This window comes from Ziziphus jujuba, chromosome 3, assembly GCF_031755915.1.
Source record: "Ziziphus jujuba cultivar Dongzao chromosome 3, ASM3175591v1".
In the NCBI taxonomy this organism is placed as follows: Eukaryota; Viridiplantae; Streptophyta; class Magnoliopsida; order Rosales; family Rhamnaceae; genus Ziziphus; species Ziziphus jujuba.
Genome location: NC_083381.1, coordinates 33,596,725 through 33,621,901, shown reverse-complemented (window position 1 = coordinate 33,621,901; position 25,177 = coordinate 33,596,725). Strand labels below are relative to the sequence as shown.

The following is a 25,177-nucleotide window of genomic DNA, read 5'->3' as shown; positions in this document are numbered from 1 at the left end:
TTGTATCAAATCCTTTAACTAATTTTAATCCAAATAATTTAGCACTCAAACTCAAATATCCAGCAGCAAAAATAACTCTCCAGAAACTCCAAATATGGAATAAACAATCAACACAGCAGCAGTTACAAGAAATTTCCAGCAACAAACTTCAACACCAATTTTCAACAAACCGATATATATATATATATTTTTAATATTTGCCTTTCTTCTTCTCTTTTTTTTTTCTTTTTTTTTTCACTCAGTGAATATCAGACACAACTGCAGTAGCAAGAATAAACAACAAATCTACAATTCCAACTCCAAAAATTCACCAAACCCGTGACCTCCAAATAAACACAAATGTGCAGTTTTTTTTTTTTTTAAATGTTGCCGCAAACTCTTTTTTTTTTTTTTTTTTTTGGAATAGATGAATACAAATATTTAAGACTAAAACATCAAATAAAAATCAACAAAAACCAAAATTAAGAAGAACAATGATGAAAAACAACAACCAACAAACTACGAAACAAAAATACAACAAAACTAGGAAATCCTAATTCAACTAGGAATGAATTTTTTTTTTTTTTTAAATGCAGAACATGTATGATGATATAAACAACCTTAACCTAATGCTAAAATTGCAGAATAATACAAAAACAAATAAAGCAAATAAAGATAGATCAAACCTGAATAAAATTTAGCTCTGATACCAAATGATACGAACCTAGGACGACCTGCTCCTAAACCCATATTATCTTAGCCCGGATCTAATTATGTTCAAATTCTAATGGTCACCATGACCCCTAACCAACCTGTGATTAGAAACCTTAGAATATAATGAGGATGCCACAATAGGTGATGGAAGGCTTATTGATAACTCAAACTAAAACACTCATTCACTAATGGTGTTTTAGGTGTTCAAAAGAACAAAGAGAATTCAATTTCACAAATAATTTTCTGTATAAAATTCAAGCTTCATTCTTATTGAAAATAAGCCTTTAAATAGGCTACAAAGCCATGAAATAAAACCCTAAAAACAAAGGGAAAACCAGCCATACAAAGTAGTTTCCTATGGTGGCCGAAATTCTCACTCCTTTCCTAATCTAATTTCGATTAATTAATTTCTTTATTTTGAATTAGGAATTAGTTAATTTAAAATGAAAATAATAAAATAATAACTTTCCTAAACTTATTCTTCCATAAAATAAATAAATAAAAACTAAAAAGTAATGGTAATTTCCTAAAACAAAAAGTAGAATCAAATTAGGAAACTATAATACTAGCTTTTTAACTAAGTTGACTTTGACCAATCTTTGACCAAATTGAGCTCCAAATCAGCTTCAATATGCTTTCTAGGATGCCAAATAAGCTGAATATGAAGTCCGACACGTTGTCCATGCTTGGAAAAGGAAGAAAACCCAACTCAGCAAAATACAGTAAAGCCAGCATAAAATACAGTAAAAAAAGGCCAAATTTGAAGCTGTCCGTACAACCCCTTTTTGAATGCCTTTGAAGCTGCCTTGACTTGATTCCATATCCTATTAGACATATGTATTGAATCCTTAAAGATTTGGAACCATTTCATGCTGCCCATTGTCCATATTTGCACCAAAATTGCCATCCGGGTCCGTATCGGCTTCCACCACTTAGATGCTTAGAATAGACTTTGTATCTTCAAGTATGGACAAGCTCTATTGAAAATTGATTACCCCATGTATAAATGCTCCCAGGTTGTCCTTAAATCTCTTAATTTGAGCTCTTGTGATTGCCCTAGTCTTCATCCGTGTCGGATCAGCACCCCAGCGGGTTATCAGTTGAGCGGGCTCGGACGGAATCACATCACAACCTCCTCGTCAGGAGGTGTTTTGGGATGCTCGGCACCGTCGAGCATCATTGGTATATAGTATGGTACGTCAAGATATTTTCGACATGAATTTCCAAAATAAAGATGTTTTAAAAAGTATTTAAATCAAAATGAATTTAATGGTGTTTTTATCATTTGTTCCAATTGATGTTTAAAATTGATTTAAATATTTCTTTTATTAACTAATTGATTTAATTAATAAGTTTTATAGGTTATATATCGAGTTAAATTTTGTTTGGTTAATTTGCTTTCGTACTAAATTCTTCTAATACAAATTCTATTATTTATTTGTGAGTTTATTTATCTTATGGTATTCTATTATAAATTTAATTTTTTGTTGTTAAATTATCCTCAAGGTTAATTGTAAGATTTAAATTATTTCTATTTTATTTATTCACTACTTCGTTGATTTTGGGGTATAAAATAGTGGGTTTTGTTGAAATGTTTTAAAAGGGGAACATTTCCAACTGAGTGAATTGTGAGGGTTTTGAGTGAAAACATTATTTTCAAATACTTAGTATTTATTTAGTTATTTATTTATTTATTTATTATTAGTTAATCAAGTGTATTATATTAGTATGATTATTATTACGACTATCGTAAAGTAGATTGGGTCATTCACTGAGATGATTAGCATCTCATATTCTTAAATTATGTTTCCCTAGGCCCAGGTTGTAGACATTGATCAATCAGGGGAGAGCTCGACGACTTTTCGTTACTAAAAGTTCAAGAAGTCTTCCTTTTTTCATTTCCTATCTTGTAATATTCTTTCTACTTCATGTTGTAATAACTATCATACTTAGAAATTTTATAAATGCTCTGTATACTATGTTTGATGTATTTATTTAATATTGCATCGGTTCCCTATTAATTCTGAAGTGCTGAAAATTTGTGGAAATTAAATTGTAGTAAGGTGGGAGGAATAAGAAGATATTGTTAGAAATGTATTCTCTATGTAGGGAATTCAAATGCTGCCAGATTTTCCATTGGAGGATCTGGTAGGGTTTCCTTGGAATTAGGGCTTGTGTAAGGTTTCAGTGAGAGATCTTAGATAGGTCCTAGCAAAATGGGTGGTGTGGGCGAACGTGATTAATTAAAGGTATTTCGTGTTTATTAAATTATTTTGAATGTATGGATATATATTTATATTGTTATAGAAGTGCAGTGAATTATGGAATTTATTGTAGTAAGTTGTGGGGATAAGGTGATACTATATAGAAGTGCGATTTCGTGTAGTTAGCTTTTGGGGCATGCTTTACCCTTAGGGGAGATGCTATCAGATTTGTCGTAAGATGGTTAGATAGGGTTTCCCCTGGGATCAAGGCTTATCTAGAGTGCCTAGAAGGAATCCTGGATGGGTCATGATAGTGGAAAAGTGGAAGAAGGAAAAAGATAGATGGAAAAGTGCAGGGTGGTAAAATAGTTTGGTTGTTTGTTACGAATGATAAGAGGATGGATGAAAAATTAGGGAATAGGTTTTCCATCCAGAACAATCCCTCAATATGTAAAGGGATTATTGGAAGGAAAAACATTCAATGAATACAAAATACCTAAATTTACCTAAATATTTTTCTTTCCATTTTTCACTTTTATACTAAAAGAAGGATGGAAAATAGTTTATCATTCGTCATGTCATACCAAACAACAACAGGGAAAATTTTGAATTTTCTCATCTCTCTAATTTTCCATCTCTCTTCCATTGTCCATCATTTTTATTTTTCATCCCTCCTACCAAATAAGGGCTAAATCTAATAAAATGTGGTTAATTAATTGTTTAACTACTTGGCTGATATATTTCACTTGATTATGGAATAGAAGACGACATTTCCAAGTTATTTTCTTTGAAAATACTCATTTAAAGTGGTGTATTGTATAGATTTCAATTTTGTTTTTTTTTTTGGTAGTATAGAAGCTTTAATCCAATGGTTTGGCAGTTAAATGAAACATAGAAATGGTATGGTGATTGTAAGGGCGTAAATAGTAAATATAGAACACCAATTCTCCACTTTAGGACATTTTATCATGTACTATAATTAAATCCCCATATTTTCAATATTGGTTGTAATTCAAAACTCATTTTCCGCTCATCAATATTGCTACCAAAATTAATATCAAATAACAATCAAAGTACTTAGGATGCTTAGTTGGATACATACTGGACTTTGCAAAAATTCCATCCGCCCAAATATTTTGGTTACAGTAGTGAACTCCAATATTTAGTACCAGAGCTTAAATGAATTGTCTCAAACTGTAAAATACATATATATAAATAACTATATTCGAACCACACAAAAGTAGCGACTGAAGGAGACCATCTGTAACACTATTAGCCGTAGGTCCGTAACATGATTACAAATTCAGGACCCTCCAAGCTCTGTAACATGGAAAGAACGATAACGAATTATAGGAAAACCAATAGACTACAATGTAACATCAAATATATTAATTTTGCTATGGTCGCAGGCGTATTCCATGTAATGGTGTGGTGCATACATCCCGTCAATTTCTTCTTTAACTTCCTGGCTAATATCGATGGGAAGAATAAAATATGTTATCCACAGCAAGGGATGTCAGATATAATCATAGTATTTGGGAACAAAAAGTAACAAAGGAAGAACAATAATTGTAAGCTACTGTTTTCTCGTATAATAATTTGAAATTAAAATTTTTATACCTTAATATCAAAATACATAAATTTAAAAACTGAAAATCAATAGATTCATTTAAAAATTAATGATGGCAATATAATATGTGTACGTATCTACTCAAGAGCAAAAATTTTATACTATTAACCTTGGACTGTCCTTTGGAACTTTTGAACATGGAGTGCAGCCATAACATAAATCCAATTTGTGAAAAGTTTGCAATATGACTCGTTGAAGAGCAATGTTCCAGCAACTCCCCAAAACCCAACCACATATCCAATCCCAATACTCACATAATAGCCATGTGATATAAGCTCGTATTTTCGATATTATTTTCCAGTAGATTCAGAAGGGGCACTTGGTTGCTCTTCTTCTCTGAGACATTTTTTAGGGAGTGGAGCCTCACAAAGCCCAACATTCCCTGTGTATGCATCGGCATTGAAGCTTTGGAATTGAGTGCTTATTGGAATTTTCCCTGAAAGTTGTTGTTGGACAAGTTCAGCACACTAAGGCGATCAATCAAACGGAGGGTTGGAGGAATCTGACCTGAAAACTGGTTATTTGACAAATCAAGAAAATCTAATGATTTCAGGTTACCAATCTCTGCAGGGATTTTTCCACTTAAATTATTTCTGGATAACTTGAAATAAATCAATCCAACACGCTCGGTGATTTCTGGTGGAATTTCCCCGTTAAGCATATTGGTTGACAGATCTATGCCCTTTACAAGTCCCAAAGTTTTTCCATATTCTGACACAACCCCTTTCCACATTACCTCTATTTGGTCTACATAAGTGGCACCTACTGAGCCCTCACGAAGGTTAAAGGTGTAATAAAAATGCTCAATGGTTGTAGAAGTAATCGCACTATAGCTATATCTCATTTCGAAAAAATTGTTGAGACATTTTGGAATGCTTCCAGAGATGTTGTTTACAAACAAATCCAACAATTGAAGATGCAGCAGATGACAAAGACTTGATGGGAAGTTTCCATACAAATGATTGGATCTGAGGTTAAGGATCACAAGATCCTGTAGTGTTTCTCCTATCCAAGCTGGTATTGCTCCTGATAGTTTATTGCCTCCCACATCAAAACTACCAAGTTTTCGCATTCCTTCAACGACAAAGGCAGTTGTCCTGTAAACTTGTTGTTGGTTAAACGTAAGGAGTTGATATTAGTCAAAGATCCAATGGAGGTAGGAATTTCACCTGATAACTCATAATTATTTGCCAAACTGATGATGACCAACTTATTGAACTGGGACCAACAATTTGAAAGCTTCCCCGCTAATTGATTGCGTGATATATCTAAAACTTTCAAATTCACATATGCAACACCACACATGGAATTTATGCTTGAAAATTTATTTCTGGAAAGGTTTAGTATTATTGCCTCTCTGAACAAAAACATTGGAACTGCTCCTTCTAATTGATTGGAACTCAAATCTATTGCATTTGTAGAGAAATATGAATGATTCCCAATCATTCCACTAAGCTGGTTGTTAGAAAGATTAACACTGTCAATTAAATTTCGGTGGTCCCAAAACCAACTGGGAATTGAATCTGAAACTCTAGTGTTGGAAATATCAAGCCAACTATATACATCCTGAGTTTGAAGCCATCTTGGGAATTTAGGACCCAACTTGGAAGAATTAAGGCATATTGTATCCAATCTGAAACGAGGAACCCAAGCATAACTTACATTGAAAATCAATTTGTTCAAACAAAAATCCAGGACATTCAGTTTTAATAGTTCCGAAAAATGAGCTTTGGAAATGACACCTTCTAAAAGGTTATCTGAAATGTTTATAAATACCAACTATGATAATTGACCAATACTTAGATCTACACTTCCACGTAATTGATTTGAGGAAATATCCAAGCTCTCCAAAGAAAACAATCTAAGAGAAGGAAATAGCCCTATGATTCGGTTCTCACATAAAATCAATCTCTATAATGAGTGATTTGTGCAGCTTGATGAGGACTGAGTCAGCTCAAGGAGCTGTCCACTAAGATTGTTTGAATTTAGGAACAGTTCACGTAATGTACATATGTTCCAAATGGACTTTGGAATTTTACCTGCAAGTTTGTTATTCTTAAGATCAAGTTGTTCGAGGGCAGACATATTCCCAAAAGCTTCAAGAATTGGACCTTCTAACTGATTATTGCCAAAGGCAAGGTATGTTAGCAACATCATATTGTTGCTAAAACATTCTGGAATGGAACCTTCTAACTTGTTTTTGCTCAGGTCAAGGTATGCAAGGGAAGTCAGGTTTTTGCCAAAACATTTTGGACTGGAACTATCTAACTCATTTTTGCTACAAGGGAAGATAGTTTTTTGCCAAAACTGTTTGGAATGACACCTTCTAACTGGTTTGAATCAAGGGCAAGATATGTGAGTGTACTAACGTTCTCAAAAGTTATTAAATTGGAACCTTTGAAATAGTTCATCCCAAGATCAAGGTATGTAAGGGTAGCCATGTTGCCAAAATCTTTGGGAATCGAACCATTAAAAGAATTATCATGAAGATCAATGAATTTAAAAAGAGTCATGTTCCCCAAAAATTTTGGAATGGAATCATTTAAATAGTTGGTGCTAAGATTGAGGTATGTAAAGGTAACCAAGTTACCAAAAGCTTCAGGGATGGAACCAACAAAATCATTATCGCAAAGATCGAGGTGTTCAAGGAGAGTCATGTTCCCCAAACATTTTGGAACTAATAAAAAGGTTTCCACTAAGATCAAGGTATCATAGGCTTGCCATGTTGCAAAAACCTTAAGGAATGGAACTAACCCATTCTTGTAAAGAATGAGGTGTGAAAGAGAAGTCATGTTCCAAAAAGTTTCAGGTGTGAGGCCTTCTAAACGAGTTTCAGAAAGATCAAGGTGTTGAAAGGAAACCATACTATTCCCAATCAAACTTGACAGGTTGTTCCCACTTATTGTAGGATCTGCCATGTAGACAAATGAGGTGTGCAAGCTGTTAGTCTTAACTAAGTGCTGAGATGGCTTTTCTGTTGTAAAATATTTAGTATGAGTCAGTTGAGTAGTTAGCTGTCATTTTAGTTCTAGAAGTTACTGATGCATAGTTTAACACTTGTATATAAGTTCCTTAATCAATGAATGAAAATACAAGAAAAATATTCCAAGAAAATTTCACTGTTTTCCTCTCTCTTTCTTTTCTCTCATATTTTCTCTAAGCCTTCTTACTGAACAGATTTCCTTGTTGTTCATCTTGTTCCTTAGTTCTTCTTCTTGTTTTATATCTTCTATATCATGGTATCAGAGCAGAGATTGTCGATCTAGTGAATACATGAATGGCAGAGTCAATCATGGATGTAATTATGCACAAAATAGGAGATTCTTTGGTTACGGTTTCGCCTTTTCCAACCAGTATACAGAAGCTTGATAATGAAAATTTCTATAGTTTGGAAATCTCAGATCTTGCCGATTCTGAGAGGACACAAACTTGATAAGTTCGTGCTCATTGATGAACCAGATTTCATGAAGGTTTTTGTCTCCAATGATGCAATGGTTACAGAAGAAAATTTGATGAAATATTCTACCGAGCAATAGTTCTGGATATTACAATATCAGCTTTTGTTAAGATGGTTGATTGCTGCAATTTCTACTGAAGAGCTTGGTGATCTGATAGGATTGAGGACTTCACGAAGAGTTTAGGTCATAATTGAGAAGAACTATGCTTCTCAATCAGAGGTAGTGATGCTTCAGTTACGAACTCAATTACAGACTACAAAGAAATGAGGTATGAAGGTTATCGATTATTGTAAGAAAATGAAGAAGATTGCTGATCAGATGTCTGCAGGGGGATTTTTTGTGTCAAAAAAAGAACTTATAATGAGATGGTAAGGGTCAATTACATAAGCAGGCCTCCATTACCAAGTTTACAAGAGGTAAAAAACTTCCTGTCTCACTATGAAACTACAATTGAGCAAAACAATACAGTAGCTATATATAGTACTGCAAATCTTGCCTCTGCGTTAAATAGTCAAATGCAACTTAGAAATAATACTTCTTCTTCATTACAACCAAGAAAAACCTCTTCTGGAAGTGCCAATTTATATTATGATAATGTTCATTCATATAATGATGTTTCAAATCATGAGGGAACTGGTTCTGGTAAGATGTATATGCATGATTATCAAATGAGAGGAGGTTTTTATGATAATAGAGGAAGAGGATATTCTGGAAGAGGTAGAGGCAAAGGCAAGAGTGGTAGGCCATGGAAGCCACAGTGTCAAATTTATGGTTTAATTGGCCATCTTGCTAGTATCTCTTATTATAGGGATTCAAACTTAGGGAATTCTATGTTTCAGAGTCAAAATTTTGGTTCTCAAGGTTCTTTCTTAGGAGTCAATCCAATGTTTCAGAATTCTCCTATGTCATCTGGTGTAAATGCTCATTTTACACAACTTTACAGACCTGGGTTTGTTCATCCTGCATTATTCAATTCTGGTTCTCAAGGTCAATATCCTGTTGGAGTGTTTGGAAATATTATGACACCACATATTAATCATGCATCTGGTAGTGGAAAATTTGGTTCCAGTTTATCACTTAGCAATGCATGGGGTATACACTCGGATGGTTTTTCTTTTCCTGTTAATACTAATGCTCACTCAGGTCAAGCTTCTGCACAATTTGCAGCTACTCCTATGCTGGTTGGAGATCCAAATTGGTATTTGGATAGTGGAGCAACCAATCATGTAGTTTTAACTGGAGATAATCTATTGCAACAGATGGAATATAATGGTAATAATAAATTGCTTGTTGGAAATGGTCAAAAGCTTGGTATTGCAGGTGTAGGTAATACACTTGTTTATTCTCTCACTTATCCCAATTTTGCTTTGGCATTAAAAAGTGTTTTAGTTGTACCTCAGATAGCAAAGAACTTACTAAGTATTTCAGAATTGACCTGTGATAATGCTATTACTGTTGAATTTAATGAGAATAATTGTTTGATTAAGGACAAACATCTGGGAGTAGTGGTGCTCAAAGGAACACTTGAAGATGGACTGTATAAACTACAAGTTCCATATCACAAGTCTTCTTTAAAGCCTCCATTTATTGATACTCAGCAGTTTTGTCCACGAGTTACAAATTTAAAAGCGCCAGTGAACACTGTTATGTGTGTGCTGTCACGAGTTGCTTCCACCAACACCAAAGATCGTGATTCAGTTTGTAGTTCAGGTGTAGAATGTTCAGACTTTGGTTTAGATTTTGGTTGTAAGAAGCATATTGCTTGTTCTGGTTGTGATAGTTTGTTAGTCTTACCAGTTAAGGATAGTCTCAATTTTCATGTTGCTAATAAAGATAGTCTAGATTTTGATGTTTTGCATCAAAGGCTTGGACATGCCTCAGTTGGAGTAGCTAATAAAGTTCTTTCCCTGTACAAAACTGATATGAATATCAATAAAGAACTTTCATTTTGTGAAACTTGTCAATATGGAAAAGGTCATTTGTGTACTTTTCCTATGTCTTCTTCTAAGGCTAGTGCTCCTCTTGAATTGATACATACTGATGTTTGGGGACCTTCTTCTACTATTTCACCAAAAGGTTTTCGATACTATATTCATTTTATTAATGACTACTCAAGGTATACTTGGATTTATCTTATGATAGTTAAATCTGAAACTTTTGGTATTTTTAAACAATTTCATGTCATGTTTGAGAGAATGTTTGATGCAAAGGTTAAATGTTTACAGTCAGATTCGGGTGGAGAGTATAGATCATTTCTTCCTTATTTGAAGAGTTTTGGAATAAATTTCAGACACTCCTGTCCCTGCATGCATCAACAAAATGGAAGAGCTGAGAGGAAACATAGTCATATTGTTGAAGTTGGCCTATGTTTATTTGCTCAAGCCCACATGCCCTTGTTATATTAGTGGGAATTCTAGGTTGAGTGAGGTACCGTTACGAAGTACACATTGGCACGAGTTCGTAGACTGGTAGCACGTTGAAAACGGAGCTACGGTTTGAAAGTTTTGAGCAAAACGAGTTGAGGTCCAAACTGTCCAAGGGGTGCCGGGGTTGACTTTTTATTCATGCAAGGTTGAGCGTTGACTCATGCATGGTTGTGAAGTGCTCGTCAATACGAGTTCGTAGACTAGCAGCACGTCCGATTTGGACATGTGGTTTGAAAGTTATGGACCTGTAAAGTTTTTCAAATACTGTATTATTTTAATATTATTTTTTAAACGCGTAACGATGTGCCACGTGTGACTTACTGAAGGTGACCATGTGTCACCATGGTGAAATGCCACATGTCAACCATGTTTAAAAATCAAGTTATTTTTATTATTATTTTAAATAATAATATTATTAATTATTTATTTTTATTTTATTTATTTTTCTTTTTCTTTTCCTTTTTCTTTTCTTTTTCTTTTTCTTTTTCTTTTTCCCCACGTGGGAAAAACTCTTTCTTTTTTTTTCTTTTTTCTTTTTTTTCCTTTCCCTTTCCTTTCCTTCTTCCCCAAGCCATCAAAAAACCAGAGGCAAAACACGCACAGCTTTTTCTCTCTCTTTCTCTCTCCTTTGACTCTCTCACCCTCTCTGTTTGACCACCGTCTGGCCGGATTGCAGTCGCCGGAACGCCACACGTGCCGGCCACCGATGTAGCCCGTCCCGCCGCGACCTCAGCCACCAAATCTCCCGGCCAGCCGCCGCCGGACGCGCCCAAATCGGGCCGGCGAAGTCGCGGCGGCGAGGTGAAATTTTTCCGGTGATTCCCGCCGTTTCCGACCAACCCAACCCGTCCCATACCTCTATCCCACTATTTTCGACCCCTCTGAGTCCATTTCCGGGGTTAGATTGCCCAAAATCCCCACCGTTTAAAAGATCCCTCAAGTTTAAAACCGGCCGAAGCTTCCCAACCAAATTCTGGCCACCTCCGGTGGAATTGGGGTCAATGGAGACCGGATTGGTAATCCTCGTCGTTCAAGCTTCAATTCGGTATATCATTTGTCAATTTTGGTTAACGTTTGTGTTTGACCCCCCGGGTACCAGGTATTATTTACCCGAATAAAATATTAATTTATTTGACTGTCTGTGAATTTTGTTCTAGGAGCACCGGTGAGTCGTAGAATTGATCCCGTGGTGGATCATGGGTTAATTGCGTGCTCCAGGTGAGTGACCCACCTTTAAAAATATTTTTAGGGTAATTAATTGTATTTATGTGGTATTAATTTGATATCTGTAATTGGTGCTCATGTGGCGTATTTTAAATATAATCGGGAAAAATATTATTTTATATATATATTTATCCATTGGTGCTAAATGAAATTTTGGGGTCATTAAGAAATTCCCGATCATTATTTTATTGTGATTAAATGGTATTTGTTACACATGAGCAAGTATTTTCAGTAATTAATTGCGTCTAGATTTTATATCATTTTTGGGCAATTAATTATGTTTAATTGGTATTTAAATTATGCTCATGTGGTACAATTTGGTTATGGTTTTATTGTGGTTTAATTTATTATGCATGAGCAAAGTGTATTTCGGTAGTATTGGTACGTGGTTTTCAGTATTAATTTTTTGGGCATAATTGGGTTAAATATTTTACGAAAATATTTGGTTAAATTTTATAAATTATGCCCGCAGTATTTTTATGGTTGCATCTCGTATTTCGAGAAAATTGTGGTTTGTTGTTATCGCTGTTTCGTACCGGGTTGTTAAATAAAAATATGTGGGATGGTAAGTGTGAGAATTTAATGTATTTCCCACGGTAATTTTGGAAAACGGTACGGTTGGTTATAAATGTTTATTTTTAGACGCACTCATACAGTATTGGTGTTCTGGCTGTGGCCATTGGACCGTGGGCAGGCAAGTTTGTTATTGGCCACAGCCGCCCCCCTCCTTGGCCGGGTTGATGGTTTCAGCAGCGGTACTATCGGGACGCCGAAGTGCCGTTGCAGGTTTCTCTCTTTAACCCCCCGCCAGTCGGTGCTCGGGACGCTGGGTATCGGAGGGCATCACCGGTATATGGTGTGGTGCATCGGTGTAAATTGCAAATAATGTTTTAAACCCTAAAGGTGTTCTAAAATTATTTTTTATAAGTTATTGCAGTTTATTTATATTTGGGGTATTTATTTATTTATTTATTTGTTGTTTATTAAATTATTTGCTCCCTTGGTTTTCGGGGAGTACGTACATTGGGTTTTGTGAAAATGTTTTTAAAAGGGGAACATTTCCAACGGAGTGAATAGTGAGGGTTTTGAGAGAAAGTATTACTTCAATTGTTTATTTATTTATTTATTTAATTGTTCGGTACTGGTTAATTAAATTCCTTTATTTTTATATTATTAATATTAAAGGTGTACAGTAGATAGGGTCACTCACTGAGATGATTAGCATCTCACACTCTTAAATTTCGTTCCCCTAGGTCCAGGTTGGAGACGTTGATTGTCCGGGGCGAGCCCAACGTCTCAGTTTGTTGCCGAAGGTTCAAGAAGTTTTTCTTCCCTTTTTCCTCTTGAACTTGTATTGTTTCTTTATTTGTCATTTTATAAATTCCACATTTAATTGTATAATGCTCTGTATACTATATTGGACGTGTAGTTGTTCGTTATGCATTGAGTTGCTGTTTTATTTGAAGTGCTGAAATTTGTGGAATCATTTTGTAGTTTTGTGGGAGGAATAAGGGGATGTTTTTTAGAAGTGTGTTTTCAGTGCAGGTAATTTTTGGTAAGTCCATCCCTTAGGGGAAATTCTGCCGGATTTTCCGTTGGAGGGTCCGGTAGGGTTTCCCTGGGATCAGGGCTTGTCTAGGGTTCCGGGGAAGGAATTCTGGACGGGTCCTGACACAACTAGCATCAATGTAGATCTCCAACTCTCAGCTTCCAGATTTCTTGAATAGTAAACCACGTCCTGGAGACATCTTCAGAAACCTCAAAATCTTATTTACTACTTCTAAATGATCCTCATTTGGATTATTCATATGTTGACTTACTACACTTATTGAATATGCAATATTAGGTCTAGTGTGAGATCAGTATATGAGTTTACCAACTAGCCTTTGGTATCTATCCTTGTCAACTGGACTGCTTTCTTCTATTCTGCTAGGCCTTTTATAGGGATCCATGTGTAACACCCCGTCCCGAAGTACATCGGAAATTTCTAAAATTTGACCAAGGTTGACCGGGTTTGACCGTTGTTGATCGAGAAAGGGTCAAATGTTGACTTTTTGTTCTTGATGAAATTCACATTGACCGAGGTACCGTTAAAAAATACACATTGTCACGAGTTCATAGACTAGTAACACGTCAAAAACGGAGCTACGGTTTGAAAGTTATGAGCAAAACAATTTGAAGTCCAAACTATCCAAGGGGTGCTGGAGTTGACTTTTGTTCATGCAAATTTGAGCTTTGACTCATGCATGGTTGTGAAGTACTCATCGATACGAGTTTATAGACTAGTGGCACATCCAATTTGGACATGTGGTTTGAAAGTTGCAGAACTGTGAAGTTTTTTCCGAGACAGCATTTACTATTCATGGATCTGTATGTGTATGAACAGTGGTGCTACATGTCAAAAAAATGGCCCCACCCGTGAGTGCACAGTGGCACCCATGGGCATTTTGACTGGCTAAGAAGGGGAGGGAGGAAAGAGAAAGAGAAGGAGAGAGAGAGAGAGAGCTAGAGAGAGAAACCTAACCGGCCAACAGCCATTCACCCATTTTCGGCCACCAAAACAGTACACGCACCACCCTAGCTTGAAGCCCACCTGAAAACCGGCCGACCAGCCAAAAATCACCGCCAACCGACCACCGACGCGCCCGGATCGAGACTTTTTCGGGCGGCGGCGCCGATTACTTCAAACCCAGATTTCTCTCCATTCTGACCTCCGTTTGACTCACCGTCGGTCTCGTTAAGTCACCCATTCCCTGATCTACCTTCCCACCAAAAATCACGGCCAGTGGCCACCGGACGAGCCACCGGCGGTGGCGGATTCCGGTGACCATGGCGGCTCGTCGGGAAATCGACTTTTCGGCGAGTTTCCAGTTGCAACGCCCATCCTTTCCCACTAATTCTAACCCTCTGAACCCAAATGCGGTGTCCACTTTCCTCAATTCTTAACGGATTGTGAGAATCGAAGGCCTAAAATCTGTGAGCTTTCCGGCGAGATTCCGGCCACCTCGGGTCCGATCTCTGAGAAGTAAGACCAGATTTGTAATCCTTGTTTCACAAGCTTCGATTCAATATATTACTCATAAATTTTGGTTAACGTTTGTGTTAAACCCCCCGGGTACTGAGTATTATTTACTCGAATAAAATATTAATTTATTTGAGTTGTGTAATATTGTTATTCTAGGAGCACGTGTGCGTCGTGGAATTGATCCCATGGAGGATCTTGGTTGGATTGCATACTCGAGGTGAGTGACCCACCTTCAAAATTAATTTCGGGTGTTAAATTATATTTATTTTGTGATAATTAAATGTTTGGATTTAATATTTATGAGTTAAATATTTAGCATAGTTATATTTGAAATTTTGATGGCACAATTTGAATAAATTGAAATGTATATGTGCATTAAATCATATTTTGATTTTGATAAATTATGGAAATTCATTTTATGAAAATTTGATATTTAAGGAAATTATGATTTTAATATTTTTGATTTATTTTTGAAATTATTGTGAGCTTATTTCAAGCAATAAAAATGCATTTATATGGGTTTTCGAATTTTGAAATTTTTATGTGATTCAATTATATTTTGAATTTTGAGGAATTGAAGGAATATTTATTTTAAATTGTTGATAATTTCATTGATGGATTTATTATGTGTTTGAAATGTATATTTATGAGAATTTTGATTATTGTGGCTTTTATGAGGATTAAATGACATATTTGATTCAAATTGGTTTTTGAATATTTGAGAAAGAAATATTGATTTAATTTATTATGTTTCATAAATATTTATGGCATTGGAAAATTTGGATATTTAAATTGATGGAATTGAGAGTTGATGGATTTGAAATTGATGGAATTTATGCGATAAATTTATGACGATGATTTATAAAGAAATTGTGGAAAATTTACGGGTTTAATTGGATGGAATAAACCCTGTAGTATTTATAAGATTTTGAGATTTGAAAATAAATACATTGATTTTATGATTTTTAGATGCACCATACATATACTGGTGTTCTTTATACATGGATATGATTAGCGCGCAGGTGGATGTGATGAGTGCACAGATGGGTGTGAGTAACGCACAGGTGATTATGAGGTTGTCCTGTGATTGCTATCGGATGAGGATAGGCCGCTCCTCCATGTCTGGGACGCCTGTTAGCAGCGGCGTGGTGGGACGCCACGCGACCGTATACCGATTTCTCTCTTTAACCTCCTGTCTAGTGGTACCTCGGGACGCTGGGTACCGTTGGCGCCACTAGTATATAGTGGGTGTATCAAGTGGTTTTCGGAACATGATTTTCAAAATAAATATTTTGAAATTATATTTAAATTAGTATGTTTTTAATGTTGTTTTTATTATTTAATTCAATTGGAGATTTTAATACAAATTTTATGGAATTTTATTATGTTTTAATTACCTATTTATATTAATGTTTTAACAATGCATTTTATCTTGATTTTACTATTTATATTGATTTGATGATTTTAAAGAGATCTTACTATGTTCTTACTATTTATTTTAAATGGAGGTTTTAATTTGATTTAATTTTTCCTTTGCTTAATTGTTCAATAAATTGATTTATTTTAAGTACTTAAGTATTCTATGAATTGTTTTAATATGAGTTTTATTAATATTTCAGTATTAATTGTTATGACATGGATTAATTATTTAGTAATTGTTATAAGTTATTTTTATTTCAATTTATTTCATTATAAATTTGGATTCTTGAATTATCGTATTTTATTAGAACACTATTGACCAATTGTTTTCTTTGTTTTTCGGGGCATACAAATAGTGGGTTTTGTAAAACGTTTTAAAAAGGAAACTTTTCCAACTGAGTGAATCGTGAGTGTTTTGAGTGAAAATATTATTTTTAACTACCTATTATTTATTTATTTATTTCTTATTAATCAATTAACTAAGTTATTTACCCTTTTATTATTATTATTATTGTATAGTAGATTGGGTTACTCACTGAGATGATTAGCATCTCATATTTTTAAATTTCGTTCCCTTAGATCCAGGTTAGTCGACGTTAATTGTCCGGGGGTGAACTCGACGTCTCAGTTCATTGCCGAAAGTCCAAGAAGTATTTCTTCCTTTTGCCCTTTTCATCTTGTATTGCTTCATTTGTCATTATATTAATTTTATAATTATTTGTAATACTGATTGGACACATATTTATTGAATCATATATTGATTCCCTGTTATTATTTTGGAGTGCTGTAAATTTGTAGAAATATATTGTAGTAATGTAGGAGGAATAAGGTGGTGTATATAGAAGTGTGTTTTCAGTGCAGGGAATTTGTGGTAAGTCCAACCCTTAGGAATTTGTGTTTTCCCTAAGAAGGACATGACAAGGGATTTGAAACTTTAGGACACAACTAGACATCCTATTGATAAGATAGGTGACAATAAGGATGGCTTCCCCCCAAAAGTACTTAGGTACATTGTTGGTGAACTTAGTGGCACGGTCAACCTCTAATGAACGCCTATATTTTCTTTCCGCCACCCCATTTTGTTGTGGTGTATCAACATAAGAATTGAACAATGCCATATTTGGACAGAGAAGAACCAATGATAGAATTAAAATAATCCCTGCCATTATCGGTCTTAAAAACTTGGATCTTGCTTTGAAATTGGATAGAGATCATGGAATGAAAGGATTGAAATATTGTGGATCTTTTTTTATTTTTCTTTCATAAGGAAGGTCCAAGTAGTTCTTGTGTGATCATCAATAAATGTAACAAACCATCGAGCTCCATTAATATTTATTAATATTTTTTATATAAGAGGCTCCCCAAATATCATTATGAATCACAGAGAAAGGGTGTGAAGGTTTGTATTGCAAACTAGGATATACTTTTCTGGTATATTTTACAAGTTGACAAATTTCACATTGATAAACACTGGATTTTTATTGATAAATAAATGAGGAAACAATTTCTTAACATAAGCAAAATTAGGATGACCAAGACAAAAGTGCCATAATATGACTTGGTTTTCAACTGAAACAGAATTGAAAACAAGCATAGAATTTGACTAGGACTTAGAAACAAAACTTAACTGTTGAACTTGTCTAAGGAGATTATTTTCTTTGAGTAAATAAAGACCACCATGCATCTCAGCACTGCCAATCACCTTCCCCGAATCCACTGCCTGAAAATCACAAAGATTGGAATAAAACTTAATCACACAATTAAGATCACAAGTGAGTTGGCTTATGGAAATTAAATTACAGTTTAGTTTAGGAACATAAAGGACAGAGGAAAGAAGATCCTTTGTCAATTGAACTGATCCGGTTCCTGCCACTAGTGAAAAGAATCCTCAGCTATTCGGACTCCAGAACTACTAATGCATAGCCGATAGTGTCTAAGTATGCTGATGTCTCCAATCATGTGATCTGAAACTCCTGAATCAACTATCCACTGCTTTGAAAATTTATTTTGAACAATGTGAGCATAGGATAGAATACCTTGGTGTGCATGGAGACTGGTGTGTTGCTCGGCAGATGATTGAGTTGCTTGTCAGGAGCTGGAAACTTGACTCAACATTTTCTACAAAGCTTCAATCTGCTCTCTAATGAAAGGATTTCCTTTTGCACTGCTTTCTATTGTAACAGCAGCATTTGCACAGTTTTCCCTGTCATATTGAGCATTGGATGGCTTCCAATCTACAGGTTTGCCGTGCAATTTCCAACACATTGCTTTTGCATGACCAAGTTTCTTGCAATAGTCACACCATGGTCGCCCTTTACTAGACCTATTGGATTGAGAAGAATTCTGTGTATATAAAGTCGAACCCTCAACTGTAGGTGTGTTGTCCATCATCATCAACTTTTTTCTACTTTCCTCTCTCCTAACTTCTGCAAAAACCTCTTTAATAGTAGGAAAGGGCTTGATCCCCATGACTCTCCCCCTGACCTCATCTAGATCTTTGTTAAGGCCTAGAAGAAATTTAATTGTCCGTTTTTGCTCAATAATCCGTTTATATAATGCACAATCATTGGCACATTTCCAAGAGTGATTCTCGTACAAATCCAATTGCAGCCAACAGCGTGTGAGAGTGTTAAAGTATTGAATAACACTCATGTCTCCTTGTTTTAGGTCATATAACCTCATTTCAACCTCAAACAATTCAAAGGTGTTTTCTATGTTTAAGTACATTTCACGTGCAGCCTCCCATATTTCCTTCTCTGTCCTATGAAGCAGAAAGTTTTCTCCAACGTTAGTAGTCATGGAATTTATTAGCCAAGACATGACTAGGTGATAATCAGTTTTCCAGGATCGATATTTAGGATCTGTTGCCTCTGGAACAACCATCTCGCCAGTGAGATGTCCGTCCTTCCCTCTACCACAGATATACATGAACACAGACTGAGACCATTTAAGGAAATTCTGACCATGGAGTTTGTGATTTGTGATAAGATGAGAAGAAGAATCAAGGATTGAAGGGACTGAAGAAATGAGTTCAGATCTGGAAGTGACTTCAGAGGCAGATGTTTGTGAAGCCATGCAACATTTGGTCTCGGGAAAGAAACTGCCAGATGGAGGAGCAACCAAATAAGAAGAATGAAGAAGGATTAGGGCATAGAGGTTGGCTCTGATACCATGAAGAAAGACTAAATATTCTTCTTCTCTAATTAGATAAATTATTTACAACCTATTATATAGGAATTGTGACTGGCATTTCAGATGACCATAAAAGAAAACAGAATTCCTATAAATTAGGAATCCTGACAAACTAGGAAAGTAAATAAAATATAATAACTGACAGCACCAAAAACAGCAACAAAAACTAATCTAGCTAAATAAGGAAAGTGAAATAACTATCTACTAAATTACAGGAAAAGAAAAGATCAGATCCTTTCTACAGTATATCATAATCAATGCCTCATAGATTCATAGCATCTAATGAGCACTCATAGAAATTACACCCACAGCATGGGAAACAGTCCAAGATGCTTTTGACCTGCTACACACAAACAAAAACTAAAGCAAACGTATATGTGGAACCTTACATTGTCCAGTATGACTTCAGGGAAGTGATTAGTTTGCATAAAACCCAGCAAGAAACTAAAGCCCCAATTGCTAAAGGAGTATCCAGTGTGCTCTGACAACAAATTATAAAAATCATTATGGAAAAAAAAAAAAAAAAAAAAAAAGGGTAAGAAACTAAATAGAGGATGTGCAATACCATTGCAGGAGAACTTGTAATTTACATAATATAATGAATACTGATAACACAATTGAATGCTTAGCATCAATACCAATACAATTCTCATAAGGTCTGCAAGACAATTTAATCAAAAAAAAAAAAGCTTTAAAATGACAAAATGACGATATCCCAACAGTTCAGGCTAGCAGATGGTAGATGTCATATATGTGTGAAATAAACATATTCATTAAACTAGAAAGGTTTCTAAACATATTCAACATTGAGACAATGTCTGCTACAAGGGATATTTTTTGCAAGAATCCATCTATCAAAGAGCATTTAAACTATAAAATTGCAGAATAAAAAATAAAAACCTTTCTAATCAACAAGCATAAGCCAACTCCAAGGGCACATACATCCCCAACATTCAGTTTCCATACACTAGCACAACAAGGAACAAAAAACTTTTCTAATTCATCAACTAGATAGAAGAATACAGCCAAAAGGAATGCTACCGACCTGCAAAATAAAGGTGGTTCCAATTATACGCATCGCCCATTTCACAAATTGAGCTACACCAGCATCCACACTCCCATCTTTTGAGATCACAAATTTCCTCACAATCCAGTACCCTAATGCAGCTCCCACAAGGAAAATTGCCACGAGTAAAAAAATTGAGACCTGTAAGAAAAATTAGGAAGAACAATTTCAACTTGATTATAGACAATACCAAGGGGGAAAAAAAAAATTTTAAATAAAAAATAAAAAATAAAAGGGTGTTCATAAAAACCAATATTCTAGGCCTTACTTACAATGAAGTAAAATATAAGGGTTTCATAGTTACCGGGTTGTGCATCTCTTCACTCAGCCCAAAATTTACAAGGATTGCATTTACCAACACCGAAAAATGATGTAAAAGAAACGAACCAGCTCCAAGCTGAAACAGTACATAAATTGTGAGGTTTTTTGTATTACATATCTAATGAAACTCTTCGAGAACTTTCAAGCAACATAAAGCTAAGACCAGTGAACTCACCAGAGATCCATATATGGTAAGATAGAAGACACTTTTTCTTCCAGTAGGCAACAATTTCATCCCCTACATTGGAATAATAAAATAAGTGCAAGCTTAAATAAATCAATAACAACACAAGCCAAATGTCTCAGAGTCCCAAACATCAAGATACAAATTGCATGTTGAATAACATATCCTTTTAGCCCTATCCACCATACCGAACCTATAAGAAAAGCAGACAAAGTTACAAAGTCAACAATATAAACAGTATAAATAATTGAGAAAGTATATAATTCAAATATGCAATTTGAATTGATAACTTGACCTGCCAATGTTATAAGGGCCCATTTGCTATTGCTTCTAGAGATATAAAAGATTGTTTTAGAATAATTTGTCAACTATTATAATTTGGTAACCCTAGGTATGCCTTTGTTTTATAATCATGGATAGTTATTTCGAGAAACAGGTAAATTACCTCTTCAGTTCTACTTATCTTATAATGAAATGCCTTTTGTACTACAAATGTTAAAATATCCACAATATCCTTCTTTAAATATCTAATAACAATTTTACCTTTATTAAATGTCATAGCAACTCTCCACAAAAACTATCTCTATCAATCATATATCATTATAAATGTTTAAACTCTTTCCAAATTTTATTATCAATCTTCAAAAACCAGCACAAGTATTGCATATTTTTCTTTTACAAAATTCACTATTTTAGGTTAAACTGAAACTTAAATATCACACACTTCAATAGTAATTATAGAAACAATAATATGTTATATCCATTTGTGTAATAAATATTGTCTTAATATTTTAAAATTGAAGGTTACGAGATGCATATTTCTTAGGTCAACTGCTTGGAAGTCACGTTTGATATTTTTACAGCAAAAGAAACAGTAATTATTGTAAGCTACAGCAATAGAAAATTGACCACAAACTCTATGAACTCAATTTTGCATTTTATGTATAGGAAAAAGTCCACAAATCGGTTTCGCATTTCACAAAATTCAAGAAAATATTTTTAAGAAAGGAAACTTCCATGCAATAAACTCATACATGCACAATCTCCAGCCCACAAGGAGTTAAAAAGATTAAATACCTGAAAGAGAACAATGATAATGACCAGCAAAACTCCTACTGCCATTGAACTGCTATAATAGAAAGGAACCCAACCGCTGACAACTGGGGCAAACAAAGTAAAGTGAACCCCAATGCTAAACAAACTAGGCGCCAACGCTGAAAATCTGTAAGTAAAGAATAAAGTCAATTGTCATAGTTCGCAAACAGTCAGGGAAAATAAAAAGGGAAAAAAAAAAATTTGTAGAGATTTTTCTTTTATATGAGGTGCGAGAGGAGACCATACCTTCTTCAACAGTGAGAGTAACAGGGCCAGATAGATCACCAATGAACTTGACATCAACATATTTAGTGTCATAAGGTGACATAATAGAGCTCCATAAACCTTTCTGAAGACTCCTCCACTCATCCTTCTCACACTCACAAAATCCAATTGAATCATTCCTACAAATACAGCTTGGTTATTAAAAGGAAACAAGAAAAAAAAAAAATCCTCCAACATTTTTGAATGTTGAAGATTCACAAAATATTGAAAAACCAAACACCAATTGCAGAACCACAAAGAGAAAGAGAATAAAGAGAAAGGGCTGAATCCTAATTAATCAGAAAGTCAAACGTAATCCTGAACCTATAATAAGTAGACCTACATTAAAATAACACATGTACAACCTCCATTTGTCTTGCAATGATACACGCATTAATAGTCATAAAAAACACAGACAAAAGTAAATACAACTTAGTACCCTCACCTGTGAAAACAAACCTGGATTTTGCTATGCAATCTCTCTGGGATTACTACAGACGGCAACAAGGTAACCCTTAGTGAACTTGCAAAACTTCCAAGTTCCAATCTTGAAATACCAGAAACTTGAACTCTCTCGCACGATAAAACAGCTTTAGAACCACGGGAACTTGAAAGCCCAAAGAGGGGTGATGGAGTAACATCTAGAACAGGATTTCGAATATCAACACCTGCAATTCAAAAATGCGATGTTATTTACATTGCAATAATAAAAAAAGTAAACTCAGCATCGGAAATATAGATAGACATGAAATAAAATCCTTTATAACTGCATTATCCACAGTATATGAACATCCATATGAAATATTTCCAATATATAGATATACTAGTTAACCTATAAGCCAAAAGGCACACCTGGAGAACGATTCTTACACAGATAAACATTCATAACAAATCAGGAAACACTCAAAGAAGTCCTATAGAATAGATTTGGTATAAAAATAGATGAATTTTATTAACCAAAACAAAAATCCGAACATTTCGAAACCCAAAAACCAAAGAAATTAAATAACAAAACCCAAACCATAACCACTCATACAAGTTTTAAACATAACACTGGCGGTACTGATACTAGATCGAATTTGTTCCCCATAAAACCTCAAACTGATAAATAAACTAATTACCCAATGAAGACCAACAAATCTAAAAACTTATAATAAGACCCATCAACTCGAATATTAAATAAAATAATTTGAAAAGATAAAAATGAAAGAAACGGATTAAAGAGAAGGAGAGGAAGGGGAAAGGTTGAAGTGTTAGACAGAGACCTCTGAGATCGTTGACATTGTTAGCGTGTGAAAAAACGAAGAGAGAAAGCCAGAGAGCAGAGAGAAGAAGAAAAGCAATAGAACCAAAAGACCCCATCTCTCTTCTCTCGCGTACTCTCTTCCTCTCTCAGAAGAGCAAAAGGGCGCGAGAGAGAGAGAGAAAGTCGCTCTGCCTAAATTTGAAGCTTCCTCTTTTATTATTTTTATTATTTTTTTATGGAATATTTTCTTACGCTAACTGAACTGGTTGTCATTTTATATATTTCTTAAAAATAAATTAAAAAAAAAAACTATTTTCAGATATTAAATACTTTTATAAATAAAACTTACTTAAAATGATTTTATTATCGGCAAAAAAATTTAAATTTTTAATTTTTGACCGATATTAAAATACTTTTGTCATATGGATAAATTAGACATTGTGATTTCCAGTCGGCGCCACCACTATTATTAACAAATGGAAAAATCGTATTCAAGTAAGAAAAAAAAAAATTTTAAAAAAAAAAGAAAATCCAAAACTCAAAAAAATAAAAAAGATACTTTTCTCTCTTTCTGAAAATCTTGACGTTGAAGATATTAACGCTGCCACAGCCAAGGAAAAGCTCCGAGCCTCTCTCTCTCTCTCTCTCTCTCATCAGCTCCGAATCCTTTCCATTCTACCAAACGCTTCTCTGAAGCAAACACCTTTCTGGGTGCGCTTCAAAATTCAAATTAATTGTCGTTTTTTCAGTGAAAGTTTTAGTAACTATTTTTTCAAATCAATTGAAAATAGTCATTCACAATTATGTGTTCTCTAGTCATGAATACATTTATTCCTCATTAGCTATAAATAAATTCCCCATTCGTCTGTCATTTTGCATGTTACTTGCCAAGAAAAGTAATTAATATTTCCCACCATCAATGAATCAACAAGAAAAACATGAAAAATCAAAGCTGCTTTGGATACGTAGGAGAATCTTTTTAAAGTGCTGTTTTTAATGGGGGCAGGCCCAGGTGGCCCTCCTCAAATCTTTTTAATGCTTTTTTGTTTCCATTTTTGACCATTTTAGCCTAGGATATGCCCACTGTACCCCTCTCAATTTCTCTACAGAGTCCAAACTGTGTGTCATCAATTTTACAATTACTTTTTCCCATTTATTTTCTTACTTTTAATTCTATTTTACACTTATCTATATCCATTTTCGGCCTTATCTCTCACTTATATACGTATATAGTTATAATACCTATTTATAATTCCTTAGGACTATAATACTTTTTTAATATATACTTATCAATAATTATGTAATTAGTTGATACAATTATTTAATAACATAAAAAAAAATGGAATTAAGATAAAAATATAATTATTTAGTTGCTATTTGATTGTTGTAATTATAGGTAAATTGAGCTGCTACTTCTTTCTTTGGATTCAATTACATTTTTTTTTAATTTATTTTGGTTTATTAAAATTTTCTAATAAAACCAAAATAATTTTATATTCTTTTACCTCAGTGAATATGTTTATGGTTTTTCTTTTCTTTTTCTCCTTTATAACGTATTTATTGTGAATGCAAAATCACATATACTAAAATCGCTCAAATTACCATATTTTTCTTCTTTTGTTTTGAAAAAAATAAAGAAATTTCCACTTACTTTATCACTAACCTAATTATCTAGACTATTATATAACTTAAGATATTGCAATTTTGTATATGTTTATGTCTTTTCAAAA

The 25,177-nt window shown here is 34.4% G+C and overlaps 1 protein-coding gene and 1 pseudogene across 1 annotated transcript; both read right to left on the bottom strand.

The window, feature by feature from the left end:
* Positions 1-4,948: 4,948 nt before the first annotated feature.
* LOC107433511 (receptor-like protein EIX2) lies at positions 4,949-7,445 on the bottom strand. Its single transcript, XM_060815476.1, has 4 exons — positions 6,897-7,445; positions 6,567-6,645; positions 5,897-6,284; positions 4,949-5,624 (listed from the first exon to the last, which is right to left on the bottom strand). The coding sequence occupies exons 1-4, from the start codon at positions 7,443-7,445 to the stop codon at positions 4,949-4,951; spliced, it is 1,692 nt and encodes a 563-aa protein (XP_060671459.1).
* A 10,087-nt stretch (positions 7,446-17,532) lies between these two features.
* Positions 17,533-23,699, bottom strand: LOC107433523 (uncharacterized; annotated as a pseudogene).
* Between the last annotated feature and the right edge of the window lie 1,478 nt (positions 23,700-25,177).

Coding starts and splice junctions, on each gene's coding strand:
- LOC107433511 (XM_060815476.1), bottom strand. CDS start 7,445: ATGGCAGATCCTACAATAAGTGGGAACAACCTGTCAAGTTTGATTGGG. Junction 6,646..6,896: donor ATTTAATAACTTTTGAGAAC/GTTAGTACACTC, acceptor GGCAATAATCAG/TTAGAAGGTCCAATTCTTGA. Junction 6,285..6,566: donor TAAGAATAACAAACTTGCAG/GTAAAATTCCAA, acceptor TAAACATTTCAG/ATAACCTTTTAGAAGGTGTC.